The sequence below is a fragment of the Leptonychotes weddellii genome, chromosome 7, assembly GCF_054177405.1.
Source record: "Leptonychotes weddellii isolate Sample4059 chromosome 7, ASM5417740v2, whole genome shotgun sequence".
In the NCBI taxonomy this organism is placed as follows: domain Eukaryota; kingdom Metazoa; phylum Chordata; class Mammalia; order Carnivora; family Phocidae; genus Leptonychotes; species Leptonychotes weddellii.
Genome location: NC_138375.1, coordinates 61340326 through 61359889, shown reverse-complemented (window position 1 = coordinate 61359889; position 19564 = coordinate 61340326). Strand labels below are relative to the sequence as shown.

Here is a 19564-nt window from a genome sequence, read left to right as displayed (position 1 = left end):
GGATTGTTGAAAGCCTCATAAGTGGGTCCAGGAGGACCCTGAACATATTATGGGATTATCTGCAATTACAAACTTGGGAGCTGAAGAACTGATATCCTTAATCAATCACAGACTCCCCACCCACTTAACAGCTTCCTGATTCACAGAGTAAAGAATACAGGAGGAAGTAACAAATGGAATGGTCTGGAATACCTCTCCCTAATGAAATATTCGACCAAAAGCCATACTGCAATTCTGGGAACTGGCCAATGTGATAACATCAGTGAAGATTTGAAATATAGGGATGGTGACTTCTATTCTATCACTACTCAATTCTCCAGCTTGGTTGGTCAAAGAAAGAGATGGTTGGAGGCGGGAGAGTAATAATGGGAGAACATAATCCTTGAAGTAAAGCTGTTCCCAAAGCACTCCATTATCAAGTAGAAGTGGCTTTAAGGATGAAGTTTGAGCAGTTCTGAAAATCCAAGTAAAGTGAAAAGGAGAATTGCTTCTACTTATTCTGGTCCAATTGCAGGGCTGCTTTATCACTGAGTTGGATCTTGGAAGCTACTGCCATCAGACTGTGACTACTCTTGCCCATCTGACAAAACCATCCCTCTCAAGAGATGGAGGGATCACATATCCCTGGACTGGTGCCAGGCACAGTGAGTTTATTTAAAGTCCCTTGTTCTCAGTCCACAATCGCCAAGAAACTTCTGATTCCCAAGTTGTTTAACTTTGGGAAAAGAAGAAACTAATGATAGAAATTTCATTCCTGAAACCATTGTATTTTTTCCATGGTTTATGATGAAGCTTCTCACAGAGGTTTGTCAACAGGAAAGGGCTGTGTTGATCATGCTCTCATATGTACTCCCAGGCCACATAGTAGTTAGATTTTCCTTTGTTAATAAATAAAATAGCATTCTGGTGTCTACCTCTGTCATGCAAGCATTTTGGCAAGCATGAATCAGGTTCTCAGGGCCTGGTCACTCCTGGGAAATACAAGTCATTGGGACTTCAAAAGATGACCAAATTTAGCTGGCCTCTCTTTTCAATGACACTGCATGCAGAAGCACATGTCCATTCAGAACATGGAAAAAAATTTTTTTTCATTTTCTTCCTCTCCCTTTAGCTGTTGGTAACATTCATTATGTACCTGAAGTTCATTTTTTCCTTCATCCTTATTGCATGGTAATTCAATTCCCAGTTGCCCTTCTATTCCAAGGACTTCCCTAAAGGTTCTAGAAGGGTTTTCTGGGAATCCATGGTGTTATTAATATTGTTGTCATTGCTTTTGGAGATCATGGTTGTATGATGAACACAGGCCAGGGCCCAGTGCTTCCTTCTCTAGTCAGCTGTATCTAGAAACAATTGATACTTGTTGTCTATATAACTAGAAAACTGACTTCATTATCAGTTCATGGGTTTCTTTTCCCCAGAGATACATATGTTTATTGGTAGCTCCCCCAAGAACTCCTTGTATTTGCCTGTTGCCCAAACATACTGCCAGAGCCAATACTCTTTATTTCCTGAGTCTTACTTAGATATATTAATCTGGATGAAATAAAGCAGTTTTCTACTGACCTGTCAAAAAACCAACCCCATAAATGATTAAACTTTTCTCAAGTCCTCTTCTAAACAAGTACTGGGCTGCCCAGAGATTTATCTTGGCAAAACTGGAACACAGAAAACCTAAGGCATGCTGGGTAGAAATCTCATCATTAATCCTCAAAGAGGTCACTGAGTTTATTTGGCATTCACCTTTGGCCCTTGGCCAGACATGCAGCAACTTTTTTGACAAAATAGAACTAAAGACATTCAGGAGAGAAAAGGAGAAATACAGGGAAGGAGGGGGAAAGGGGACTAGAAACACTAAATAAGAAATATTTTCTTTGGACTTATGCATCAGAGTAATGTTACATTCAAATCCCAAATATGGGAAGGAAATTTGTTTTATATTGTATTATTTTTATAATTAGCTTACTAGGAGTGAATTTCCAAAGTGGACTTGTTATAACCCAAGACAATGGAAGAGCATAGAACTTTTAAAAATTGTTTTAAAAATCATTAGTTCTCCAACTCATGAGTTAACATCTGAATCAGAATAAATGGCTCATGTGAAAAAAGTAAGATGTGTTAAGAGTTCTCATATAAGTTTAATTTTTTTAAACTATTTTAAAACCAAGTAGCTGTATCACCTAAGATTAGGTTTAGATTTATTGCATTTTGGAAAGTTGCTTTTTTCAAAGCTACAAGGATCTTATGCCAGAGCAGTTAGTAAACAATCACAGTTCTTTTTTTTTATGATTTGGTTTGCTTGGAAGATGTCCTATTTTAAAAATATGCTTCAATTAGCTAATTGCTTTTGTGTGGGACACCCTATAACATCATATTGGATACAGCATACCTGAAATAAAATGAATTCACACACATTTTCATTTTTTATGTATCCTCAACAGGAAAATTTTGTCCTAAATCAATAAAGTAGAAATTTAAAAGAATACACACACACACAAAACAAAAAAACAATAATGATGATGGAATTTACATCTTTATTATTTTTTTTAATTTTTTTTTCTAAAGATTTTATTTATTTATTTGAGAGAGAGAATGAGATAGAGCATGAGAGTGGGGAGGGTCAGGGGGAGAAGCAGACTCCCTGCTGAGCAGAGAGCCCGATGTGGGACTCGATCCCAGGACTCCAGGATCATGACCTGAGCCGAAGGCAGTCGCTTAACCAACTGAGCCACCCAGGCGCCCGATGGAATTTACATCTTTAGAAGCCATGTGGCTTGTTTTGCAGATGAGGAAACTGAAGTCAAGAGGATTATAAATTAGATGACATCTGGTTTTAAAACAGTAAAAACATTTTCTGTCCTCTTCTTTTAAAAAATCACTCTCAAGGGTGCCTGGGTGACACAGTCGGTTGAGCATCCGACTCTTGGTTTTGGCTCAGGTCATGATCTCAGGGTCGTGGGATCAAGCCCCATGTCAGGCTCCTTGCTCAGCGGGGAGTCTGCTTAGGATTCTCTCCTTCTGCCCCTCCCCCTACTCTCTTATGCTCTCTAATAAATAAATAAATCTTTTTAAAAAATCACTCTCAAAAATACATAAATAACAAGAAACAGAAACAAAAATTTCAACTTCAGTGCAGCTAGGAGATTCCTATAACCCTAAACCAAATATTTGAAAGCGGAGAGTGGATGGAGAAATGGTAAATGACTTACTTAGTCAGCAACAGGAAGATTAAATCTACAACAGTATGATACAAATGAGAAGCAAGCCACTCTGATCCTCTGCATTCTGAAAAGTTGCTGGAAATGGGGGCAATAGTCATTACAGAAGCCAACTGAAAAGTTTGTATAAGGAGTAGTGAGCACTTTAGGTCCCCACCTCTATAACCAGGTAACATACCTCTCCCACCCCCAATCAAATACTGAACCAGAGAGATCTAGACTGGGTTACCAAACACGGTGGGGGGGGGGGGCGGGCAGGGAATGTGGTGCCTTGCTGAAACTGGAGGATTAAACTTTAGCTGCACAATAGACCTTGAAACTCAGAGCCCCTCTGCCTGCCCAGATTTTGTATGCTAAAAGCCATTGTTATGCCCTCCAGGCAGGAAGTTGGAAGATCCTCTTTCTGAGAATTGTTTTAAAATAAAAATCTACAGAAGTTCATATCTGGAGGGAAAAGCCTGCTGACCGTCTTGTTGATATCCACCAATCTGTAAGCCCCAGCCAAATACACAGATTCCAATCAGTATTTTGCTGCTTCTCTCGTAAATATCAACAGTTAAGAGTGATCAGAGGTTGAGAAATGTGGAAGAGGGAGATCAGATCTACCTGGCTGGGCTTTGTGATAATTATGTAAGTTTGTAAATTTACAGCGTCTGGCTGAGTGATGGTGCTTATAATGCATCCATTAGATTCTTGGATAATGTTGAATTCAAGTGTACATTTATTCCCCTCTGAAAATGAGCAAATATTTATTTTCACAATACAACTTTAAAGGTAGAAGGAGCATTCTGTTGTGTTGCTATTCCTCTCATTGTAGTTGTTATTGTTAAATAAAGTGGAAGGACTATGTCCTTAGCAGTTACAAGAGGGAAATTTGCAGCATGGATACTACAAAAACTGGAAAATTCTTTACCTGTAATGCACATTCATGGCTGGTTACACATCTAGCAACAGAAAGAGACTAAGAATCTTCAGATTCACACTCTTCATTATAGGTGTTTGCATCTGGAGCTCTCTGGGAGGACCATGAGTCAATATAAATACTTTAAAAACAGGATAACCCAGAGGCACCTGGGTGGCTCAGTCAGCTAAGCGTCTGCCTTCGGCTCAGGTCATGATCTCAGAGTCCTGGGATGGAGCCCTGAGTCTGGCTCTTCGCTCAGTGGGGAGTATGCTTTTCCCTCTCCCTCTCCTACTGTGCTCTCTCTCTCTGTGTCAAATAAATAAAAACAGGATAATCCGTACTGATATGGATTACTAACATATTGCCCTACAGCACTAAAAAAAAAAAAAGAAAGAAAGAAATGTTTCATAATGCAATTACAGAAAGTAAGAGTATGGTGATAGTGTTTCTAGACAGGGTATCTGAAGACCAGTGTAAATAATAAAAAACAGAAGATTAATGTTAATCCAAAGCCCTTTTTCCTCTCTGTTACCAATCCCATTAGTTTGAACAGTCCCACACCTGTCACAGAGACCTTTGCTGTGGATCTTTGTGTGATTGCTCATCATGCATTCCCTCTTCCTTGAGAAATGGGCCTGGGTAGTCCATTTTGCCAATTCTCAGACCAAGTGGTTTACATGAAACCAATTCCATCCCCAGGTGTAAGGGTGGACATCTGATCCTTGAGGGCCAGTCAGAACATTGTCCTCTGCCCTCAAGCACAGTAATTGGTTAAGCAGAGAAAACATCACCACATCAGATATTTCCAGGCCTTTGGACATGGGCACTAGGTGGGAAATCTTTCCTTTCTGCTACCCTAGAACATGGGAAGATTTTTTTTTAAATATTTATTTGAGAGAGAGAGAGAAAGAGTGAGTGAAAGTGAGTGGGGGAGAGGGCAGAGGGAGAAGTAGACAGAGAATCTTTCAAGCAGACTCCCCACTGAGCACAAAGCATACATGGGGCTTGATCTCACTACCCATGAGATCATGACCTGAGCTGAAACCAAGAGTTGGATGCTTAACTGACTGAGCCACCCAGGTGCCCCAGAACATGGGAAGATATTAGGTCTGAGCTGCTAGGAGACAGCCCAAAGAGAAAGCCCACCGAAGAGGGAAGCCAACTTCTAGAAGGATGCAAAACCAAGATTAAAAGGGTGATTTGGCTCTGGCTGTATCAATACATTGGATTTAGCAATGCTGCGGACAAGAAATACCCTGGACTTTCAGGTATAGCAGCCAATGAGGTCCTTTTGTTGCTTACGCCAGTTTGGATTGGATTTTCTATCACTTGAACTAAAAAACCCTGACTAATACAGTCATGAATTTGTATGTAAGTATATTTAAGATACAGTATAATCTAGTCTTCTTCCATTGATCATGCAGGCAAAACCCCTCACAGATGTCTCCCATCTAAATAGTCTTCCAGCACAAATATATGTCATATTAATAATAGAGTCAAAAAGTTCTTTTTCATCTTTGATTCCCCAACATCAAGCATACTTAATGAGGAGTGAGAAACCCTCAGTAAATGTTTATTGAATGATTTGAAAATGACAGGCTGAATAGATGAATGAATAATGTAGATCTCTGACCTCGTCTAACATCAATCCCTGCAGTGTGCATTCTCTGTATAATCATTAATCCTAATTTAATGATTTCCAGGAATCACTGGCAACTCCCAAGCTCCTTCAGTGGAAAGAAAAATATTCAATTAGCTTTATCTAATGCAAACAGAACGTGTCTACAATATTCTTGGTGCTTGGTTAGAGATTGGAAAAAAGCAAGTTAAATTAGCCTGGTTCTTGTCACCTAGGAACTCATCAGATATATGGATATGTATGGGGAGAGTTCTAAAGGAAATATTAATATACAAACTGTATGTATACAGTTAAGCATAATTACTCTTCCAAAAATTCCTCACATGATACTGAATCCCTTCACATTCATGGGAGTTCTCATCTAAAAAGTATACTACATTGTTTGCACAAAATAATAACTGAAGTCATTCATTAACAATTACTCTGTGCCGTGCTCTGTGCTAAATTCTTCAGGTACATTACTATTTCTTGAACTCCTCATAACCGTTGTATATGGTACAATAGAAGGTGATTCAAGTAAACGAATTTATTCATTCAAATAACGAATTTCTTCTTTAAAAAAAGGTTTTCTCTGATCATCCATTTTTACTTACACTGTGTAATAATAGAAGATCAGTTTGCTACAATATGCTGTGCTAAGGAACAGTGCAATCTCCAAGCTACAAATGAGAGGCAGGGGCTGACAAAGTGGACAAGGGGGTGTAGATTATAAAGGATGGTGTGAGATTGATCCTGACAAGGCTGTTTGATGCTGCCCAAATTTCATAAATCCCATGGAACAAATTTATTCACTAGTGTGAAGTTACTCCAGATGTATAGGTTGGGGGAGAGCCTTGAAAATAAAGAATGACACTAGCAAGTGGAAGCTCCTGTCTGATCTTTTCCAGAGACCTATCGTATTTTTCTCTCCTGTGGCTGCTACAGAAAAGCAAATGCTGATGATTAGTGATCTTCCCAAACCTCTTTCTGCAGGTTAGGAACCAATTTCATGTTTCTAAAATAAATTTTGGGCTTAAAAAGATTACTAGATTTTTTTTTAACCATTGTTTAGGAAATGAGTATGGTTTATAAATTCCAATTTTGCAGTAATAATTTGGTAGGCAAAATATACTAATTATATATATTTACATAATTAAATATTTCTCTTTTATGTGATATATATTTTCCTTTCACAGGTAAACAAATATTTTCATTCAATGCAAAATATCTACAGATATGCAATAAATTCCTTAAGCGACTCAAAGTGATAAGTAAAAAAATGTTTCTGTAGGACACCTATGCATTTTAATTCATTTCTTACCATACTTGACACCTCATATACCAAACTGTCCAACTAAAATACCTTGTGTAAATCATTGTATTCTTTTGGAGTTAAGATATCTAATGTAAGAAATATTAATCTGGAATGAATCAGGCCCTGACAGTCCAAGTAAATAATCTTTTACTGTAGGTATTAATACTCACACTTTATTAATGGAAAGACTGGGGCTCCAGAGAAACTAAGTAACTTGCCCAAGGTCAAACAAATAATAGTTAGCTGAACCAAAATTCAAATCTTTGTCTCTCAGATTCCAAAGCTCATGCTCCTGACTAGTGTGATATATCATTCAAGGAGCGATGACCAAAGAAAATGCAACATGACTGGTCTGGCACAGTCCATATGGAATACAGTGTATTACACTAGATATAACAGTGTAGAATAAAATACACTGTAACTCCGTGAAGTCAAGAATTTTTATCTGTTTTGTTCACTGTTAGAGTTCCAGGACCTCTGACAGTTACTAGTACATAAAAGGTACTTAATAAATACTTGTAGAACGAACAGAAAAATGGATTACTTTGTTTCTTTACTATTAACACAACCCAATACTTGTTTAGCACTGAGAGGATAAAGGTGTATTTGTATTTACATCTACTAAAACTCTTTATTTTTTCTCACAAGCAAATGGTAAGTCACAACTCTTCCATTATGTAATTGTGAAGTGTTTTAAAATTAATAATTATTTATTCATTCAACAGATATTTATTAGGTACCTACAATATGCTGGCATATCCACGTATTTGAGATCCATTGCAAACACAACAAAAAGCTCTGCCTTCATGGAACTTGCATTCTAGAAGGGGAGAAAGACAACAAACAATAAAACTGATAAATAAATAACATAGTATACTGGAAAATAACAAGTGCTATGTAAAAAGAAAAATAAAGGTAGAGTAGGATCAAAAGTGCCGGGGGCCTGGGGGACACAGGATGCAATCGTTAATGTTTAATAGCGTGCCAGAGTAGAAGGTGACAGAATTAGGTGCGTAGGTATCTGGTGGAAGAGTGTTTCAGGCAGAGGAAACAGCCAACACAGGCCCTACGGTGGGAATGCAACTGGCATGTTTGCACAATAGCAAGAAGGCCATTGTGACTGGACCAGAGTGAGCAAGGGGGAGACTAGGAGGAAATGAAGTAGCAGGAGTGGAAGAGCAAAGCATAGAGAGTCTTGTGGCCATGGTAAGGCTCTGACTTTTACTCCAAATGAAATGTGACAGCCTTTTCAGCACAGACTGAAGGCCAAAAGTAGAAGCAGGGAGACCACTTGGAGTTTAGTGCAGCAATCAGGCTAGAAATAACAGTGCCTGGGACCAGGGCAGTAACAGTGAGGGTGATGAGACATGATGAGATTCTGGATATATTTTGACAGTAGTGTCAACAAGCTTTCTTTACGAACGGGATATGGAGTGTGAGAGAAAGGGAGACAATACCAAGGTTTCTGGTCTACGAAACTGCAAAGATAAAGTGGCATTTACTGAGATAGGGAACACTATAAACAAAGCAGTTCTGTTGGGATGGGGGATCTCATTTCTAGACATTTGTAAGAATAAGGCATTTGGGAAAGAGATCTGAACTGGACATGCAAATTTGGGATGGTATAAAGATGAGTTTTAAAGCCATGAAACTAGATGACCATCAAGGCAACGAATGCAGAAAGAGAAGAGAATAAAATCAGGAGTGAGCCTTACTTCTAGGGCTCATAGGGAAGAAGAGACCACACAGAAGAGGAAAAAAAAAAAAAGCAAGGGGACTGAAAATGCATAGCCAGGAAAGGAGTAGAAAACACAAACCAGTATGGTGTCCTGAAGCCAAAGGAAGAAAGCGCATGAATGAGAAAAGAAGAAGTAACAACAGTACCAACTGACACATCAAGTAAAATAAAGATTAAGATCGGTTTTAAGAGAATTATGGGGGCAAAGTCCTGATTAGAATGGGATTAAGAGAGAGTGGGAAATGAATAGAGACGTTGTCAAATAAACTCTCTTGAGGAGTTTTGTTCCAAAGAACTGGAGCAGAAGTAAAAATCTAAAGGTTTTTTAAGGTAGAAGAACTAGTAGTATGTTTATATATTTGTGAATATGACCTAGTGGGAAGTAAAAAAAAAAAAAGACTGTGAAATCCCAGAATTCCTGGAATAATGTTTTTGAATAAATTAGAGGAGAGGAGCAGGATCCAGTGTATATGGTGGTTATATGTCAGGTCATACACAGTTCATCTCTCTAGAAACAAAGGAGGTAAAGTATGTAGGGGCAGAGGAGGTGACAGGCAATGTGGAAGTTCTCATTGGATGACATATTTTTTTCGGTGAGTGGTGGCAGTATTAAGGGCCCACTTCAGGTTAGTAGTCATGAATTAAAAGTGAAGCAAGTCACCAGAGTAGTGGGCATTTCTTCAGCCACATTTATCCACAGATTCACGTAGAGAATTGGATGTTCCCAGAATTGTGGTTTATAAAAGACAAAGCCAGAGATGGGCAAGGGAGTGATTATAATGATCAGCCATGAAATCAAGCTTGATGAGGAGGCAAGAGAGAACAGCAAGGGGGTAGGAGACAATGAAAGGTGGTTGGTAGGATCAGTGGAGTGGAGGTATTAAGCATCATCATTTTAGTTCAATCCGTTTTTTCAACCATTCGATTCTTTTTGAATCTTCATTCTGTTATTAATTATATAACTTCTTTTTTTGTGTCACCTGAAAATAATGATAAATGAAGCATTAAATCACTCATTCTTTCATCTATTCAAAAAAATTTTACTGATGGACACTAAGCACCAGATGCTGTGGGGATATAAAGTTAAGTAAGGTTGGTCTTTGACCTCAAGTAGATCACAGCCTAACTGAGGAAACAGACAGGTGGATGAGAAATCACAGAACATTGTAGTAAGTAGCATGAAAAACTACAACAGCAGTACAGAGGAGAGACCTCTAAATCAAACGGAGAGAGACGGAAGACTCCCATTAGGAGGAGATTCTGAAGCAGCACTTTGAAGATCAAATAGGAAATTTAAGAAGGGCACCTTCCATGGCTTGTCCAAATCATAAATTAAAATGTTGACTGAGGTTGGGCCAAATTAAAGGCTTGTGGGATACCCCAAAAGATCACCTCTTAAGTTATATAATTTCACTAAGTAGCCATAACTGTTCTACCAGACATGGCCGTTTCACCCAGTTCTGTTTACCCCGTCTTGTCCATGAAGCCACTTTGAGCACCTACTTCACGTGCCTTGCTGAAATCAAAATGCTCTCAGTTTCTTTAACCTCCTAATGTAAGGACCCTATCCAAGGCAGAGAGTGGTTTACCATTTGTTCTTAGAAAATGCATGCAGACCCTCATAATTTATTACTGATTTTTTTCCCCAAGTGCCAAAAAACTGCTTGTTTCATATTCTGTTTTAGGATTTTGCCACTAACTGACATCAGATTCATCATTTGTAACTTGCCCGTTTATAGAGGATGAAACCAGGTTGGAAATCAGTATCTCTTTCTGAAAATGTTTTAAGGAGATGATAGCGTTTGAGAATCACTTTCATGCTAAGGGAATTGAGGGGAAAGTACAAAAGTTGAAGGCAGACAGGGCAAAAAATACGGAACAAAAAGACAGAAAATTGGCCAGGAGAAATGGTGTTATTTAAGAAGTTTGCATTCAGTTCATGAAGCGGAGTAATCTAGGTCAGCCTGGGTGAAGTCCTTAGAATTCAAAGATAATGTCTTGGTTCTGACATCTGGTGAAGGGCCCTCTCAGAGCTGAAGATAAAAGCCAGACTTACTGGGGGAAAACTTGGAAACCACTTTTAAATAAAACAAAGGAAATTCTTTTCTATGACATCACACCAATTCTGCCAAATCCCAGTTTGCCAGCGCTTGTCACAATGTTTACAATTAAGAATTTGAATACATAAAAGTCCTTGGTTCCCCTGCAGTTCAGCAAGGCTGCCAAGATTCTGGGATAGCTCCTTCAAGGGAGAGGGGAAAAACACACACAAAAACATTACACAAAGGATGACAAAGACTCACAGTTCAACCCAGATAATAGAGACGAGTGGGTTAAAGAAATTGCATTAAATGGGTCAGCCCAGGCCTATCTGACAGCCAGCCATTAATTGCTTTTTTTTTCTTTCCTTAATTGTAAAAGTTTATTCCCAAGTTTTGTTTTATTTGATTCCCTTAGTGTCTATATTAATTTTTCAATCTTAAAATCAAAATACAGATTTAACACTGCTTTTATCAAGGTTAAAAGAAGTGTCTGACCAAGGGTGAGACTTCCTTTGATTATCTTTTGGTTAAATTTCACTAATTTTTTTTTTTTTAATGCTTGACTGAAGTATCTGATGAGCAGAAAATCCAAGATACTCTGTTCAATTTTTGCTGGGGAAAGCCGGAGGTGGAAACTAGAAATCCTGAAATTGCCAAAATTAAAATAGTCTGATTAAGTTTCTTCTCAACTTAATATTAGGAACAATTTATTATTATGCCTAGACTTGCCAGCCCTGGAAACAAATATGTTTTCTTTAGGGAAAGTGGCAAAGGCAATTAGAACAATATGCCAATTGTTACAGTTTAGAAATATCATTGAAGTATTCTTTCCATTTCAAAAGACAAAAAAATTTTAACCTGCATTATTTATGAAACAGCGACCAAATGGTGTGAATAATTATATGGGTGGGTACTCCGTGGGTGGGTATTGTTCTATTATTTTATACTCTCTCAATAGACAGCCATTCCACAAAAAGCAAGAAATTTTGAAAATCGAGCTACATGAATAATTTACACTGAAATGAAATTAAACATACACAAAATTAATCTGGCATATTTAATGATGAATCATTGTTATTGTTCTTTTATATTATTGGTGATTATGCATAATTGACAATGAGTTTATGTATTTATTGAAACTAGTCTTTTTAAGCATGTTTTTCTCTCTTTCTTATCTCTCAGTCTCTACTGTCAGTGTTGCTTGACAGTTTCCCTCACTCCATGGTAGATTTTAATTTTTATCACTTTATTCCTGTCCTATAAGTTAAAACAAGATTCTAGGGGTACCTGGGCTGCTCAGTCAGTTAAGCATCTGCCTTCGGCTCAGGTCATGATCCCAGGGCCCTGGGATCGAGCCCCGCATCAGGCTCCCTGCTCAGTGCCTGCTTCTCTCTCTGCCTCTGCCCCTCCCCCCCACTCGTTCTCTCTCTCTCTCTCTCTCAAATAAATAAAATCTTTAAAAAAAAAAAACAACCCACAAGATTCTAGACGTGGTACCTCAAATTAAGGCCCAAAGCTCCACTCTGAAGACCTGGGTGCCCCCAGTGCTTTGCCCACCCTACACCACCACACAGGCCTTCAAAGGCCATTGCAGCTACTCTCCATACAGGACCCTAAAGAAGTCCTGCACCTGAAGAGTCAAGAGACTGAAAACGTAGGTTCTAAGTATGTCTGGGCGTTGGTGATAGGGCAGCACATGCTGGAAGCAGTATCCAGGGAGGGGGTGAGGGAGCCGGTCAGTCCCCCTGGCTGCATAAAAAAGGGGAGAAGATGCCAGGGACTGAGCAGATGAGAGTTTAAAAGCCTACACTGTGATACCTTCAGAGGAAACACAAAGCTGCTCCCGTTGTTTTTTCTTCTTATCTACTTTCTTCCTGACATTTATAGCCTTAATATTACCAGATGCCTTAAAAGGAAGGGGTAGTTTATCTCCACATTATTTCACAGACATCTTTTCGATCGTATGCACTGCCTAGCACCAGGACTTACCATAATGCCTCAGATGCTGTAGGAATTCAATGAATAATTGACTTAGATTATTTTAAATCATTTTTTAAAGAAACTGCTCAGTCTTGGATATATATGGCTCACTAGAACCAAGTCATTGGCTCACTTAACCCATTAGCCACAGATTACTAAATTGTTAATCCAGACACAGTGGAGACAACAAGGGCATAGCAGAGAAAACATGTACCTGAGCCCAGTTCTGGGTCATTCATCCAGTGTTCTAGGTACAAAACAGGTAGAAATCTATTTTCTGTCTCAAATCTACATTTTTATCTTAAACAACCGTGTGTATTTGATCCTACGACTAGCAAGCTGCTTGATCTCAGAGCAGACAGTTACTATACTACCTTGGTTTTCTTATCTTTAAGAAGAGGGGATTATTCATTTTGCTAAATTTTATTAAGTGGATCCTGACTGCAAAACATCATGCTAGACACTTCCGTAGAGGAGAAACGTGACAGTGTAGTACCCCGTTTTCTTCAGGGGCTGAGACCATACAAAACAGGTAGGTATCCATCCTTGTCTAAGCATTCACAAGAAACGATATTTAGGAACATCTCTTAATAAACAATGTTAACAAAAAAAGTAATTCTTCACTTCCACTTTCTTTTCCTTAAATCCCTTTTGGGGTTTAGTAAGAACACTGATAAAATGCCTTACATTCCCTAGAGTTAGAAAGCTTTTTATTCTAATCTAAATCCTTCCTGCTATAGCTTAAATCCATTTCCTCTTATTCTATTCTCATGGAAGACAGAGAAAAACCATTCATCCTCCTCTATATAATGGTCCTTCATGTATTAAAGATTTCAGCCTTCATTTCTCCAGGTTACATAATGCCGATTCTTTTCATTTTACTCATATATCTTATTTTCCCAAGCTTTTAAATTAATTCCATCGCACTCCCCTTGGACTGTATGGATAATGAAATAGTCATGCAACCCCTTTCAGATTCTAATTGGGTAATAAGCCTTCAGGGAGGCAAGTATTTTTAAATCTTAAATCAGAATCTCACATGATCTGGGGTTTAAAACATTTCTGGTGAGCAGGAGGATGCTGGAAAGCACATTTACCATTGGCACAGAAAGCATGGGAAGAAGTGGGAAAGTACCATTTGGATGTTATTATTTTATAAAAGAGAAAAGTAAGGCGTGTGTGTGTCACAGAAAGCAAGGAAAAGATGCAAGATTAAAGTTACAATTAAAATAACCAGCTGCTGATTCCTGGTTTCCTACCAAATTGCTGTCAAGTGACTATGATATCTGATCATAGTAATCTAGGCTGAAGTTTAAAAAAAAATAAACCGCATTATCACAGCTTAATTGGGCAGTGGGAATTCACCATACACAGTGTTGATATTATTTTTCTGGAAAGCCTTTCAGTTATCTCCTCTTCCCTTTCCAACGGAGTTCTACAAAGAGTTCCTCTCCACTAATATATTCTACAGGGGGAAATACATAAAACCTCTGAGGTTAATTTATTCAACTTCATATAATGTCTAAATCAATTAGCATGTATATGAAATATTATCTGCCTTAATTTGGAAACTGATGCATGGACAAATAAAATGTGGTATATCTATACAATGGAATATGATTCAGCCATAAAAAGGAATGAAGTGCTAACACATGCCACATACCATAAATAAACCTTGAAAATGTTAAGTGAGAGGAGCTAGACACAAAAAGCCACATAGTGTAAGATTACATTTGTATGAAATGTTCAAAACATAGAGACAGGAGACAGATCCGTGGTTGCCAGGGGCTTTGGGGAAGAGGGATGGAGAGTAACTGCTTAGTGGGGACAGCATTTCCTTTTCAGGTGATGAAAAAGTACTGGAACTGGTGATAGCTGCACATTATGAATGTACTTCATGTCGCTGAAACATACACTTTACAATAGGAAATATTATGTCATATGTATTTTGCCACAATAAAAAAAATTATTTATATTCTCAGGAACTGTATGTATTAATGCAAAATTAGGCACAGATAGAGGTGGGACCAGAGAGGACCCTCTTGCAAGTTGGTAATCAGCTAGTTGAATATTTACTGGGAGCCTAGTGAGAGCCAACTACTGGGCTGGGCACTGAGATGGCAGCAACAGAGACAGATGTGGCCTCTGCCCTGGTATAGAAATTTCCCAGAGCATCCATTCTTCCATTTCTTCTCTTCTGCGAGAGATACATTTATTCTTTTTTTTTATGTTATGTTAATCACCATAGATTACATCATTAGCTTTTGATGTAGTGTTCCATGATTCAATGTTCGCGTATAACACCCAGTGCTCCATGTGGTACGTGCCCTCTTTAATACCCATCACCAGGCTAACCCATCCCCCTACCCCCCTCCCCTCTAGAACCCTCAGTTTGTTTCTTAGAGTCCATCGTCTCTCATGGTTCATCTCCCCCTCCGATTTCCCCCCCTTCATTCTTCCCCTCCTGCTATCTTCTTTTTTTTTTCTTAACATATATTGCATTATTTGTTTCAGAGGTACAGGTCTGTGATTCAACAGTCTTACACAATTCACAGCACTCACCATAGCACATACCCTCCCCAGTGTCTATCACCCAGCCACCCCATCCCTCCCACCCCCTACCACTCCAGCAACCCTCAGGAGATACATTTATTCTTAAAGGAAAAAATAAGAGAAAAAGAAATGACTGGACTCTATTGATTCACCTCTCTGTGAAAATAAGCAACCCAAACTGAAGCCTAGCTGCTTAACCACATAAAAGTTCATCTTGGATCCTAAAATAAGGGTTGTCAAATTCACACTTAACCTTATCGGACACCACGAAAAGAAGGCATAGTGCGTACTGTGTCTGCATATGATACCACAGATAGAAATCCTTTCGCTCTTACATATACCATTTGTCATAAAGAATAAAACATACGACATAGCTTGGATTGCGTACGTTCAATAAATACTCCTTCCACACCTCCCCACACTTCCATGGGTGCTACGTATTCTCCTGTCCCGTGGATTTGGGGCTTGGCCACATGACTAATTTTGGCCAATGGAACTTTAGAGGATGATGGGCATGGACGCCTTAAACGTGTTTGCACAGTTAAGTTTGGTGCTTGTGTCTCTGCTCTCCATCACAAGAATGTGCTCTGGGCAGACATTGGTCCAAAAACAGTGAAAGGCACATAACGCAGATATAACCCTAACCAGCAGCCTGAAAAAGAGTTGCCCCATTGTTCTGGACTAAATCAAACTGCAGTCAAACATAGACCTTTTGAGCATGAGAATAATTTCATGTTGTTGTCAGTCATGAAGTTTTGGAGTATTTATGCAGTGTTATTGTGGTAACAGCTGATTAATACAACACATACATTGAAACAAACTCACCCAGAATTCTCTCACAATATATGATTTTTAAAATACTTAGCAAGTTAACCATCAATAATAAATTAGTTTTTTCTTGGGTATTGAGGAGGGCACGTTCTGCATGGAGCACTGGGTGTTGTGCACGAACAATGAATCATGGAACACTTCATCTAGAACTAATGATGTAATGTATGGGGATTAACATAAGAATAAAAAAATAAATAAAAAATAATAATAATAATAAATTAGTTTTTTCTTTACATATTTTCTTATTCAAATAATTACAGATTTAGTATTAAAAACTGTCAACTGTGTAAAATGGAAATTTAAACTAAGTAATCTAACTTTTATCTATAAGTATAACTGATAAAATTTGCAAGGATGTATTACTGGGATGTTAAGAAATATAGAAACTATATTTGCTGCATATATGCTGATATAATCAGGTTCCAGTAAACATCTTGATGAAAGCAAATTAATCACTAATTTGACATTTTCTTTTGGCAAATTAGCAAGATTAGGTTTCACGTTAAATAAAAATGTGTTTGCACTGAAGTACTCCATCAAAGCAAAATCTCTGATGGCTTGACTAAAGGTGTATAATTCAAGGAAATCTCACTATATTCTTCCGTTTCAGACATTTTTTTTCCCAATCTTCCTGTTTTCAGTCCCCAGACAATGTCACCTTTTTGTAAAATTTTTCTTATAAAATATTCAAGAAGTTTATAGGGAAAGAATTTGGCACATTTAGAAAAACCATGTGATGTTATTCTTTTAACCTGTGTCCCTCCATTGGTCTAGGTGGAAATTTGAAAATAGAGATACCATAGAGTGAATATTAAGAAAAGTTTCATAAAAACACTCTGTCTCTTAAAGAACTGTGATTCTGTTTTAACTTTTTGTAGGGGACAAGGTTTTTTCCTCCTAAAATGCTGGTTTATCAGATAAACATTATTTACAAACTATGATGGAACATGATGTGAAGGTAATTTTCCTCTCACTGGATGCTTTCTGTCATTCACAAAAGTTCAATGGAATAGGAAAACATGCATGCAAAGTAATAAACCAAGAAGAAAACGAAACAATGCTCTTTAAGAAGATAAACAATTAAAATTTTTAAAAAGAAAAACAAAAAAATTAATCTTGGAAAAAATACTTGAGGATAGATAAACTATAGAGGCAGGCAAGGAGACCTAGCATCTACTTCCTTGAGATAGTTCAGAGTTAAACATGACTGTAAAAAGGCCAAAACACACCCCTAAATAGCCACAAAAGGAAGTGTACCAGAAACTGTTATTTATTCATCCATTCAATAAACATCAATCATACACTATGTACTTAACTAGAAATTTAAATAAATCAAGGAAGTGGAGATTATAGTTTGTAGGAACTCTGAGAAACTTATGTATGGACGAGAGTAGAAAAACACAGAAAGGAATTCTGCCCTGGGAGGGAAAGAGAGAAAACTCTAGAGGCAGGTCTCCAGAGAAATTCATTCTATGTGTCTTTTGACTAAATTAGAGCCATGGAAACCTTCCTTTGTATATTCATGCATTGTAAAGCAGTAGGCCTTGTGATCAGAAAGAGAACTTAAAGCAAGAGAAAAAAATATTTAGAGTTTTTACTCTAAATACAACAGTAAAACAGTTTTACTGTTGTAAAAAATGATAGATGAGATGTTTGCTGTGTAAATTCAGAAATGCAGTGGACTCCTAAACACATGAAAAAAAAGAAAAACAACTAAAGATTTTTAATAAATTCCTAATACCCGGAAGACTTCTAACCTATAGAACGGTAAGCTATTACAGAGATATTGTTTTAAGCCACTAAATTTGTGGTCATTTGTTACACAGCAAGAGAAGACAAGTACAATCTCAAAATATTTTAATCTCCAAATATTTTGAAAATATTTAAAGTATTCCAAATTAGTTGCAGCATTCATAATGCTATGCACTAAAAAGGTTTTGAACTCTGTCCTCAAGTCATTAAAAATGTGAGCAGCATGGATATGTGCAGGTATCAATATCACTTAGCTATTCATGTTCTTTGTCAACATCAGCATAATTATTTTAGTCAGCACATGCTCTAGTGACATATAAATGAAAGCCTTTGAAACCATAATGCTCAACTGCATGCTAGTTAGGAGCAAGAGACACAAGCAAGGACTTGGGAGAAGATGGTACCATGCAATACTTACTCTTCCATTTCAATGAAATTTGGACCCAACCACAGGAGAATGTTGAGAACTGAAATCCATCTCCATAATCTTCATCAGAGTGCAGTTTTTGCTGGGGTTTTTTTTGTAAGAGAAAATATAACATCCCTTAAGTAGAAAGGGAAAATACCAAGTCTATTAAAATAAATAAAATGAACCTATGTAGATACAAAAATCTTATCTATAATAGCAGGGTACTACCACAATTTATACCAAAGACTCTAATATATCTACCTTCCTTATACAATGAAATTTGGACCCAACCACAGGAGAAATTTGAGAACTGAAATCCAACTCCATAATCTTCATCAGAGCACAGTTTTTATTGTTTTTTTCTTAAGAGAAAAGATAACAACCCTTAAGCAGAAAAAGAATATAACCAATGACCATGTTGAACCATGGAGAAAAACAAAAAAGCACCCACTTGAGTCATATTTGCATACAAAGGACAAAAAATGAGGCAGGGTTGAAGAAGGTACCATGCACTGTGCCATCTTTACTTTATGTGATAATCCATCATTCTGATCTTTAAAACAAGCAAAATTAGAAGGCAGTCCTCTTTGCCCATATACTACCCCAACCTCACACACACACACACACACACACACACACACACACACACACATCTCAAGGCAGATGATTCATCAGATCTGGAAAATGTTTAGAAACAATACCTACACCAAGGCTACAGGCTGCATGCTATCCTGGCACACACATCCCTATACCCCAATGTACATACATACACACACACACACACACACACACACATTCCACACACACACAACTGCCTTGTACCTTGACTGGTATCACTTTGAATTCATGGCCATAAACCTCAAACAATCCCCTAATGCTTTCTGGCTATCATACTATACTTCCTTAGCCTGTTCATCTACTCTTATAGAAAACTGTTTTACTTTTTCTCCTTTCTTCTAAAACATCCATCATCTCCTCCTGCATTCTCTCTTGATCATGATTTTATTTCCAACTTCACTATGAAAATTGAAGCAATCAGAAGAGAACATTCACAGATTCCTACTACCACATCTAACCAATTGACAATCTTGCATATGTCACCTGTTACCATGGCAGTTTCCTGACTTTTGCAGAGGAAGCAGCTCCTATAGTACATCAGCTCTGGACGGCTGTTCTGGGAATCATTCTTCGTGTCTTACTCTAGAAC

The 19564-nt window shown here is 37.8% G+C and overlaps 1 protein-coding gene across 7 annotated transcripts in view; it reads right to left on the bottom strand.

Moving 5' to 3' along the window:
* LOC145722625 (uncharacterized) overlaps positions 1–19564 on the bottom strand; it is a 145486-nt gene that overhangs the window by 24350 nt on the left and 101572 nt on the right. For all 7 annotated transcript variants that reach the window (XR_014147016.1, XR_014147012.1, XR_014147015.1 and 4 more), the window contains one exon: positions 7797–7872. Coding sequence is in view for 1 of the 7 variants with exons in the window: in XM_081826465.1 (XP_081682591.1) it covers positions 7797–7872 (76 nt within the window). In the remaining 6 variants the exon portion in view is untranslated. The remainder of the gene's footprint in view (positions 1–7796; positions 7873–19564) is intronic.